Below are 12,079 nucleotides of genomic sequence, written 5' to 3'. Positions count from 1 at the left end.
GGGTACAAAGAATCAAAAATTGAGAAAATTCTTGATGAATAAAGGTGGCAGTATTAAAACTGTATTAAAAAACTATAAAACTGTATTAATCAGAGACCATCTCGCTATGGGATAATTTCCCCACGGGGTTCATCCTGGCGCTGTTGAGTGCCATTAAACTATAATGGCGACCAGCCACATAATATGCTGACATTAAAGAATGCCTTTTTTGTCAGTGTCTGACGCCATAAGCGCCAAAGTGCCAGATTTTGACAACTTCAGAGTGAGGCCAGGTTGACTTAAATCAAATGTCGACCAGGGGCATAAAGTGACGGGGCCAATTACCCCTTTTCTACTTCTTACCCTCCTACTTCCAGTGCCCTTGCTGGGACCACACCCATCTTTGAACTCTGCCTTCATTTTGATCTCAACTACACACCTATTAAATTTTTTGACTCCATCTTGAACAGTTGTAGTTGTCTGTTGTTGAACAGTTGTCCACATTTTGTACAGGTTTTATACATACAGCTAATGTTTTATCGTCAAAGACTATAGAATTTTTTGTCAGTCATCACACTTGGCTCAGTGATTTCAGTTACTAATTTATTTAACATTTGATTTTAACTTGTGACATGCCATGTTATTCAGCCAAAGCACAGCTCACTGTGTGTTTCTATGCGTACCATTTGCTTTGCAATTTTTTATATTGTTCGTTCTCTTACTCTTGTAGAAAGGAATGCTTGCATTCTGGATTTATAAATATATATGTATATTTATTTATTTAAAAAAAAAAAACTTTAGAAGAAAGCAAAGTTGTACTTTAATCTAAAATCTAAAATCTTTGTTAATATTTTTGAAAAGTGACAAAAAAGTTGCTAGCCATAATTCACTCTAATACCAACTGTTATTGGCTAATCAAAGGTGTGTTATGCATCCCTAGATCCCTAGGCTTGTGCCCCTTACACACCTTCTTCGCTTTAAGCACAGGCTGACACGCACATACTGCACACACAGAAATGAGAGGAACTCTGTGTTATTTTGACCTGTTCCTGAGATGGAAGGATGGGGCTCTGACAAGGTCTGCGTTCTTCAGAAGGGCTTTCATGTTGCTGTTAGTGGGTGTCCTCCCCCAGCCCTCCTCCAACCCTGGGACATGGGGCAGCATGAGGGCCCCCAGGCCCACAAGGCCAGCCAGTCCCATTTCCCAGCCACCCTGAGAGAACCTCAAGTCAGGGCCAGATGTGGCAGCTGGCCCAGCCACCCTGGAGGTCAAGGTCAAAGGAAACCATGTCAAATTTGCCACCCACCATCATTCTCTAGATAGAGAGATAAACAAAAGTGGCCTTGGAAGGGAAGTGAGGTGTAATGGGAGGGGTAGTGGGGATGTGTGCCGCAAGAGAGTGGAGTAATAAAGCAAGGTAAAGTAAGGTGGAGACTGCAGAGAAGACAAAGTGAAAGTGTGAAACAGAGAGATAGTGTAATTAAACTGAGAAGGAGTCAGGTGGGAGCGAGGAGCCCCGTGTTCTTGGCTTCAGAGTGCCACAGAGGAAACACTGTTCATGCGGTTGACAGCTGTTTCTGAAGTGTGTCCGGCCCTCGGCTTGTAAAGTCGTCACATGTAGGCCTCATTTTCTCAGAGGAGTCTGGGCACTGCCCACCTGGCCCTCACATTAGGAACCCCCCACCCCCCAACACACACACAAACAACTTATTTTATACCCTATTTCAAAGGAGAGCCTGCGTCACTGCTCCTCAGTGACTAGCATGCTCCCCCATGTCATTCCACAGACCTGCTGTCTACAACTCCTTCACTCTCACAAACTATTGGTGGTGTTTCCTGTGTGTTGCATTTACCACCAACTATAACATTTTACCTTTACTTTACAGCGCTATTCAAAGCAAAATTCAAAGAAAGAGATAAGTTGTAAAAAGGGCTCATTATTTTTTTGTTGTTGTTTGTTTTGTTTCTTAAAAATCTTAGAAAATCCAATTTTAGATAACTTCATATATATATATCCTATTTGCAAAACAGTGCTCAGTAGTTTTAACTATTTTTTTTAGAAACAGTATCAGAGATTCATAATCAGCTGCTTATTCTTCATTTCTACACATACCTCTCTTCACTTTCTATTATTGGAAAATTTTCTAAGCTGAGGAACTTTTTTAATCATGGTCTGAATCTTTTTTATTGGGAAACACAGCAACCTTAACACAGATTAGAACATTAAAGGGGGACACCACCTGAATTAAGAATTCCAATATATTTTATCCATGGCCTAGGAAAGTGCAATCAATATATGTGAAGATGAGCCACTCTCTCTCAAAGCCAGAGACCAAAGAAGTAAGTCTCAAACTTGTGATTACTCTGGAGCTGCTGATTTTATGGACCCAAAGAATGTTTGTTTTCTCATTTATACCCAAATGAGCTTTATTCTATTGTAGTGTTCTCAGTTATGGAACAGAAAGTGTACCCATATACTCAGAACATTACCCTGGGTGCTCTCAGGGGCATCTAGAACATCTGTCCCAGTTCTATGTCTGTGGAGCAGTTCCAGACTTTACAGTCGATGACATCACAGATTTGAGTTTTAGCACTCTAATTTGTGGATTTGGTGGAGAGTTCATATTTACTCATATTTTTAGACTGTCTTAGACCATAGGAAAAGCACGTATGGCATTTGAAAATGGGCTTTGTTCTTGTGTTCATCAAGATCAAAATCAGTTTAAAGGGTATTTTTATGTGAGAATCATTTAAAAAACGAAAAATATAACAATTAGCCTTAGTCATACACAATCTGTCACATATGAATTTGGATAAACATGTTTACTCAACCACTTAGGAAGTGAGTCAGCTTCAATATTTGACGTTGATGGTGAGCGGTATAATGAACACTATTGTTATGGATGCATCTTTTAGTGGATGGGAAATTCTCATTTCTTTCTCATTCTAATGCTAATGCATTTAGTAATTACCTGACTTACCCTCCCAGATAGTATTAGCTTATGATGCAATTTGTTTGATGGCATTACAGTAGTAGTCTGGGTAATTATACAGCAGCTTCTCCATATTCAGATAATAGCCCCATGACCCTCCCCTGGAAACGACTCCTCCCACAGCAGCCAGACAGCTTTCACTAATAGCATTGAACTAATTGCTGTCTTTGGCATGAGGCATGCTGTCAGCTCAGTATTTGTGTTGGTTCCAGTGGCTAGTACTGTTGTTACATTTACATTGTATACAGGGATCCATTGTGCAAAAGCGACAATACCACTCAGACCTAACAAGAAAAAGCGACACCACAGGCCCCCACAGATTGATCTGATAAGCCACCAGGACACAATTGCAGACATGCCCTTGGTCTGCAGCCTGCCTTCCATGACTTGGACCACATGTGTTCCTTGTTTGGCCTGGACACATTTTGTGTACCCAAACAGCTGAAGCAGGCCCCCTGAGAGGCAAGCAGACAAGGCAGCAGCAGCTGGTGCTGGTGACGCATTGCCAACGTTATCCTGTGACATCAAACGCTAGGGGCGATGGCCTATGATCTTCCGGTGCTATTTTCACCTACAGTTCACTTTGACATCAGATAATCAGAGGAACTGAGATATCAGTTTCTCTCGTGATATATTATGGGTCTTCTATGAACGCTATATGTACCATAACATTTTCAACTAGGACTTAAAGTAGACTCATGGCCTTAAGGGACATAATAGTGTCACATACATCTATACCCTGACAATAATCTTTCTTACTGGCTGGCAGGTGTCCTTTATTTTCTTGCAGCTGCACACCACCAACACTATGTTTTCATCTTTTGTCATTCTAAATTGATACCACATTATTAGCAACACCATGGAGGTTTCAGTGCCTGACAGTTCAGATCCAAGTTTAGGTACACTGTGTACACAGAGTTTGTGTACCCACTATAAATGAGACAAATGGCCTAATGAGAACCACACCAATTGAATTTCAAACCTGTTTGATATTTGCAAGAATCTGGTCTATATCAGCTACGAGGAGAGAGAAAGAGAATGAGCTAGCTTGTGTGTGTGTGTGTGTGTGTGTGTGTCTGTGTGTGTATAACTGACAACAGGAAAAATGGGGAAAGCGAGGTGATGTGTATGCCCACTAGAAATATTGTATATTAACAACTGCAACAAAATCCTCAGTAACATTGGACAAAAACCTTGCAAGCTACTGCAGGGTTAGCAAGTTAGCTTGCTAAGTAGGTAGGCTATGCTAAGTAAGCTTGCCAATAGGTTAGAATATTGTTCACTAACAAAGAGTAAGGATAATAGCATTTTTTGGTCGCAAATTCCTGCAGTTAATACATTTTTCTTCCTTTTTTCATGTTGATCCTAGATAGGTTTGGTTGGGTTTATCCAGGACCATCATCATCATCATCATCATCATCACAATGATTCTGCATAATTTGTTTGTGTTGACTTTTACATACAGTACATAGCAGTGATGGTCCTGGATCAACATCAGTGATTCTATTCAGTGTCAAAATGCCGATGATGGTCCTGGGTCAATAAACAACTTACCCAGAATCAAAGTGATGATGATGGTTCTGTACCAACATAAACAAATTATCCAGGGTCAACATGACAATGATGGTCTTGTATCAACTTAAACAAATTATCCAGGGTCAACATGACAATGATGGTCTTGTATCAACATAAACAAATTATCCAGGGTCAACATGACAATGATGGTCTTGTATCAACTTAAACAAATTATCCAGGGTCAACATGACAATGATAGTCTTGTATCAAACAAATTATGCAGGATAAAGATGATGATGATGGTTGTACATGCAAATTATCCGGCACCAACATTGCAATGATATCCCTTCATCAATACAAGCACCACAATCTTGCAAAAAAGAAAAAAAAAATGAATAGGATATTAAAAAGGAGGGAAAAAGGTGTCCTTTGCAGGTCTTTGCAACTGCAAAATGTTATTATCCTTATTCTTTATGTTAATGAACAATATTTTTGCCTATTATCAAGCTTTCCTGTTAGCATAGCATACCTAGTTAGCAAACTAGCTCACTAATATTCTTGTCTATCGGCAAGTTTACACGTTAGCATAGCCAACCTAGTTAGCAAGCTAAACCGCTAACCCTGTAAAAGCTTACAAGGTTTTTGTTTAGTGTTACTGAGGATTTTGTTTAATTGTACTAACTTAAATGTGGAAAACAGAGGGCTGTGACTGGTTGATTGCAGTGTTGTTCCAGGAATGCGATGTGGGGTGTTGATCCAGGAGCATGCCCTGTTTGGCAAAATCATGCCATGTGCTTGTTAACTGCGGTCAAACTGTCAACCTAGGCAGTACTAATCAAATATGAATTATGATTCTGTTACAGCATTACCTTTTTCTCACCTCAGATGTTTTAAAAAAACATATTTTGGTGTACTGTTTAGCTGTAAAATGAGAACATTTACTCTCGCCATGGGCAATGCTTGGTTGTGGCTCACCTTTTTTCAACATGGCGGCCGGGTCACAAACTTTACAGCTGTATTAGAGACTCCTCAGCTCTGATTGTTTTTTTTCTTCAGCTTCAGTTAATTCTTGCTAATGCAATTGACCTATGGCTAAGCCACACTCCCCTCCACTCAGTCAGACAAACTATCAACATTCAGTGACCAGCGCTATGGCAGGTGTCACAGTACACGGCATTTTGCAGGAGGCAGTTGATGATTTTTGGGGACATAACGATCAGATGTCATTGAGAGGTAACCAAAAGGGCCTAAACTACGCATTGGAGGGATATATTAATCATTTTATTGTTGAGAAGCTCGATGAAAAGCTTAAATTACAAGTGAAAATTTATAGGTCACAGTGTACGCTTGTGAACTGCATCTCGTTGCCCTCACCATCAAAGACAACAAGTTAAAGTGCCACTGAAGTTAAGGTTTTTGGCTCAGAATATGAGAAAAGGATAACGTCCTTTTTACCATCTTTACCAAGAGTGTCTCTCTGTTAGTTTGGTGCTACAGTATTTACACTGAATCATTCAGCCTGATGTTTGCCAACCTTTGTTATCTCTGCGATTACAGATAAATTAATGAAGCTAAGCTCCAGAAGGTAACGTTAGCTTAACTAGAGCCCTTTAGACAACAGCTAACAATGATGTACGATCACCAAAGTACAAAACTAGAACAAAATAGGCTAATGAACTCCCAGCAAACAAGGTGACATGATGAACAACGCAGCTAGGAGCTAACATTAGGCTAACTTGAGCTAACGTTAGCTAGAGATGTTAAAGATAACTTTATATTTCTTTCCAGCAAAGTGACAATATGTTGCCTCAAACACAATGTTGACTTACCTTAAAACAGATGTAGACACCATTGTTAATCTTATTCACCTTGAGTTGATGTTGTGGTCTAACGTTACCGCACAACTTTATCCAAAGGAGACACTTTTTGTCAGTTTAGATGTGGTTTAGGAAAGGGTAAAAAATACACCCCGTCGCCCAGCCTCTCAGGGTACCTTGTGTCGGAGCTGCATGTACCCCTGCACACCGTTTGACCATTTTTAAACTTCAAATCTCAGAAAAAGCTCATAAAGCCGAATGAAACTGACTTTCTGTAGTGCATTTCAATGAACATCCAGGCAGAGAATGTCCAAGTAGTCTGGGGCCGTTAGTGGCCGTTTTGGTAAGGAAACGGAACCAGGGCGAGTGAGACAGGATCCGGAATTCGATGGATGTGCCTTTCCGTAAAAATAAAAGCACCAAGCTAATAAAAATGCGGTGAAACTTTTTATTTAAAGAATATAATTTACAAGAAAAGCCCCAAGCCATTAAGTTAATCGATTTTCTTACACCCCTCATCACCCCAAATCGATGGTGCGCCAGAATTTAAAGTTTTACTATGGTGAACACTTCTAGTTTGGTGAATTTGGTGAATACCGCATCCGCTTCCTAGACCGGAACCAGAATCCAGACAAAATTCAGAGTGAATAGACGCCTGGTGGCACGAGGCTAATGTCCAAGTGTATGGGAATGGCTATACGCAGAGGCAGAGGAACATGATTTTTTTTTTTCACAGATTATCACAGATTATCTGTCTTATGTCAGATACTGTCAGGATATAGTGACAGTTTCAGAAAATATGACAAAAGGTTATTTGAATAGAAGTTACCAACTACAGCTTTGATGTGGTGGTCATTTTAACACAAACCATGATGTTTTTGTACTTAAATCTAGCCAAACTTTAACCATTGCATCAACAAATGGTTTAATTTTTGAGATGAAAATTTTATGAATGTTGGTATCTCTTTCTCTCCCACCCAGGTGATTCCATTCCCCATGTCCTGTGACATACGGGATGAGTGCTCCTGTCGGGATCAGAACGCTATAGAGAACAGAAAGGATGAACATGTCCATTCCCTGGGGTGACCAACCTGAGCAGGGACCTCTGTTCAACGTCCCAGGACCCTTGCTCCAACACAACACAGCCAGAGTGGCCGAGGCAGACCCCTCCTTCATCCTCCTCTCGGCCTCCGATTTCCTGCACATGCTGCTTAACAGGCATACCTCTCCATCCATACTGCAATCCCAACCAGCTGAAATGCCTCCGCCTCCACATCACAGAAAGATCTAGAATAGAGGATGGAACTCATGAGACTCCACAGGAAACTTCATTTCTCAGCTAAAAGGAAAGTAACCCTGCAATATCATCATTTAAAAAAAAAAAAAAACAGCGTATATAGCAAGGAGAAAAAAAAATAAAGTACATGAAACAGACATTTTTTTGAAAGAAGAAAACAAGCAAACAAAAAAAAAACCTAAACAAAAACATAACCAAGCCTAGGTAGCATGCCTTTTGTTCAGTTTTGTGCTGGCTTCAGTGTCTATTTTAGTGACCTTGCTCTACAATCACATGATTGAACCAAAGGTAAATCAAAATGTGCAAGTGGGGGATTGTGTTGATGTTGGCTCTGTGTTTTGCGAATATGAAGGAAGTCAAGACAAATGTTAAAAATAATCCTCAGACAAATTGAAGACATGTCGAACACCTTTTTCGGAGGGGCTAGAAGTTTGTGCTTATATCATTCCTGGTTTCAAACTGGTCAGACATTTTTGTATCTCTATGTCCTTTTCAGTAAAAGTGTGTTTCTTCATAGGCACATCAGAGGCTATAGAGGTTATTCATAGCTTGGTGGGGAATGAGACAGCCATATTGTTAAGTTTCAAGCCACAGTTTCAACACAAAAGCCAAAATAAAATGCACAAACACACACACATTCAGACACACACACACACATACACGCACACAAAGTCGACTAGTTGTTGACCAACCACACACACAATTTCCTAAGACAATTTTATACCTAGAGCAAAATCCTGAATGCATTATGGAAAAAAGTTTTAGCATGGCTTCTGCTACTGTGTTTGCTGCTACTTGCCATCTTCACATCATAATATCTAATAGGGTTAGACAGCTTCGTCTGCCTTGCTGCTTACAGTACCTCTTTATAGCATTCATTCACATTTGCATGTTAGTCCATAATATTTTCAGAGAATACACGTCGACGACACCACGTATGAAATGCACTAAGAACTTTAAAAAACCCAGAACCTCACTTGTCATTCCCGTTTAACCCGACTGCCCAAGAAAAATACTACATACATTGACCACGACTTAAAGAATGTCATCGTTAACACCTCACTTCGGGTTGGGGTGATTTTAGTTTCAGTTTGAACTCCTCCCTCATGGCGCTTGATCAGAACTTTGTTACCTCAAGCACTAAATCAAAAATGTTTAAACTGAAAATAAAATGATCCCAGCCCTGTTCAGAATGTAGTCAATGCTTGTCAGGAGTCTGTGGCTTTTTTTGATCGCACAGTACTGCACCGCACAGTCACACAAGAGTACAGAAATAAAGGGCTGGATATAGGCCATGGCTCTTAGTGAGAATGCGTATAAGTGGAAGGAGACCACATCTGATACAAATGAGCGCGTACACACATATCTCTCATTCTCTCCCCTCCCTGTAGTATTGGACTCTCAGCTGTAGCTCCGCAGGCAACCATGTTATACATGAAAATGACATTTGGATGTATATGTCAACACAGCATTTGCAGTCGCAATATGATCAAAGGTCCCTAAGATTCTCTGCTGGGTCTAGTGTATAAGTAATTAATTTAACCATTACATTTGTCTCTGCAGTAAAAAGTGCATTTGGTTGTTCCGATCAGCACTTTTCAGTATTGTGAACTCGGGTGTCTGTCCCCACCAATTAACGTCTTTAGATTATATGGCTGCTACAATAGCTTTGTATTTTGTTATTCTTCATTCCAGACACATATACACTAGTTTTTCTCATGCACATTTGATAATGAAGGCTGCTTGGCATATTGGTCCAAACTTTGCTGCTCTTATTCGGCTGTAGCCATAGTCATGCTTACAACCAGCATGATTGGGACTTTCATTTCATCTGGGCCAATGGCACAGTCTCTCTAACTCATATTAGGCTGCTAAAGCATTCCAGATCATCCTTACAAATCATCGCACACAATGAGCTGTACAAGTGGCAATGTTAGACCAATTTCATGTAATTTTAAAACCAATGTAAGTGAAGAAGCAAGACAATACCACAACATGCAGAGAAAGCGAGAAGGTATTATTTTCCATCAAATACAAAGGAAAAAAAAATCAAAACTTATCATGTAAATATTACTTTATGTTCTTGATGGACAGGAGCGTTGAAAAAATGTCTTTGTTTTTCATGTATTTCATTTTCACAAAATGTCATATTTAATCAGTGTTTGTATTATTGACCTCAGTTACTGCACTTTTTTTTAGTTTCCATGTAAGAAAAAAAAGTATATCTTTCGAAAATGTTTAGAAGCTGCTATTGTCAGAATGGTGATCTGAAACAAACTGTATGTTATGATATTCAGTCGTTTGACTCCCTGTGTTGCTATTAGCTTTCCTGTCATTAGCGTGTTATATGTATCTGGCCATAGATGCTCCTCTCCAACCTAAACTGACTTTCCATTCGAGGTTATCAATGAAGTAGGGAGGTATTGTCACAATGAACCATATATCCATCCATCATCCATACAGGCCCAAAATCCCCCCCCCCTGTTTGGAAGTGTATTTCAAGTCTAGTTAGACTGCAGATTAGTTTGTCTTTTGTTTTGCCCTGATGTGTGTGTAGTACATCGTCTTAGGTTAAAGGTGTAAATTTTGTCAGAGAAACCAAGAGATGTTAAGGAAGGAAAAGCTTAAATGAAGGAATTCCCATTAAAAAAGGGACTCTTGAGAGACTTTGTAACTTTTATGAAACCTGAAACTTTGTAAGGACGTTGTAAAGGCTGCATCATCTACAAAGATTGCATTTAACACTTTATATGAAAACATATATAGCCCTGGTTAAAAAAAAAAAAAAAAAAAGAAGAAGAAAAAAAACTTGTATTATGTTGATATTATCAAATTGTATGTAATATTAGTACTCCAGATACTGCTGCTTTACATAGAACTGTTACCAGTGGGGAGAGACTTACCTGCAATCACTACACTATGCCGATGACATGCAGTACTGTGGTTCATCATCTGCCATTGAGGTCACTGGAAAGCCATTCTAGCCGTTTGAATGGATGAATCCGAAATCTGTCATTGGATCCTTCCCTTCATTCTATAAACTGAGTTCACATAACCTGTCGTCGCTTCCACATACTTTGACTAACTATATATAATATCCTCCTCAGTGATTACTTGTATCAATAGTCAATGTCTGGATACCAAAACAACTGATCGTTATTACTATCAGAGAGGCTACAGAATGAAACTGCATGTCAACTTGAAAAAAATATATTCTTAATATTGGAGAAGGTACCCATAAGCCATAGCTAACCAAGATATTCATGGAAGGAAGTATAAGATTACGCATTGGATGAGGACATCACCTCTCTACTGTAGTCATCACAGGATCCCTTGCTGTACCTCATGCCTGTAATGTTTGCTGCTTCTATATTTTTGGTATTTTAGTGACATTTTTGCGTCTCATAACAATGGTGTAAATAGTAGAACTATTTATTGAGAGTGTTATACTTTTTTAAGTTATATTTAATGTCCATGTAAGTTATTTTTTACATTGTTCTTATAAAAAAAAAAAAAAACATTATCGGTTGTGAGTCAAAACTGTCATTTGTCTCTGTCATCGCGCTACATTGTGATCATTGCTGTCAAGCATTGATTAGACATACAGTACACTACAGGCCCACAACCACACAAAAACTCTTCTCATTGGTCATTGATAGATGGACACTGCTCGCATCCAATGAGGATTCACCACATGTTCAAATGTTACTGAGTGCAGTGTATCTTTTCTTTCCTTTCAAACCAGAATGTAAAGTTTATTTTTTTCTTTATTTGCTTTTTTTTAATGCACACATTAGCCATGCGTACAAAGAGTTGTGAAAAGAGAACCAAGTATATAATGGTCAAGTTCATAAATCCATAATATAGCAAATGATGTTTTGAGAGACCAGTGTAAGGCACAAGGAATATATGTACACAGCCAGCTGAGGACAGGAGAGGTGGCAAATACAGAGGGATCAAAAATGAAGGGAAAGAAGGACTGGAGGTCAGAAGGCAGCCAATAGTGCCCCAGATAGTGTTCTTGGATGGCGGAAAAGTAGGTGGGCAGGGAGAGAGGTAGGGATGGGTGGGCTGCTTTTCCTGGCCTGTCTAGCTATTTGTCCAGGTGTGAAAATGTGTACTCACAGAGGCTGCCCCTGGGCCAGGGGTGGCCGGCGCTGACTGGCAACAAGCCGAGGCCAGTGAGTCAGAGTTTCTCCTGGGGGTGGCAGCCATCCCTTTCTGGGACTCCCACCACTCCCTCTCTCACCCCTCCTACCTCCACCTCCCCACTCCTCGACACACTGCCTCATCTGTCACTGTCAGGTATGCCTGCGCGGGGCTGCCAGGGTCAAGCTGGCCCTCTGAAAATGAGAGAGGATGTTTGCCCAGCTTACAGAGCCTTTTGAAGTTAGGCTGAAGGAACACAGTTCGCCTCACCTAGAGCCTATGCTTATCACATAATATGATTTGTATAGCCGTCTTTTTTTGACAGGCT

General features: G+C 40.0%; 1 protein-coding gene across 2 annotated transcripts in view; it reads left to right on the top strand.

Moving 5' to 3' along the window:
• Positions 1-11,123, top strand: part of pappaa (pregnancy-associated plasma protein A, pappalysin 1a) — a 117,349-nt gene extending 106,226 nt beyond the window's left edge. For both annotated transcript variants that reach the window (XM_049604391.1, XM_049604389.1), the window contains exon 22: positions 7,287-11,123. In XM_049604391.1, coding sequence (XP_049460348.1) covers positions 7,287-7,391 — 105 coding nt within the window. In that variant the 3' untranslated portion in view covers positions 7,392-11,123. The remainder of the gene's footprint in view (positions 1-7,286) is intronic.
• The last annotated feature ends 956 nt before the right edge of the window (positions 11,124-12,079 follow it).

This window comes from Epinephelus fuscoguttatus, linkage group LG18 (assembly GCF_011397635.1).
Source record: "Epinephelus fuscoguttatus linkage group LG18, E.fuscoguttatus.final_Chr_v1".
Classification (NCBI taxonomy): Eukaryota; Metazoa; Chordata; class Actinopteri; order Perciformes; family Serranidae; genus Epinephelus; species Epinephelus fuscoguttatus.
This window is presented reverse-complemented; position numbering and strand designations above follow the sequence as displayed.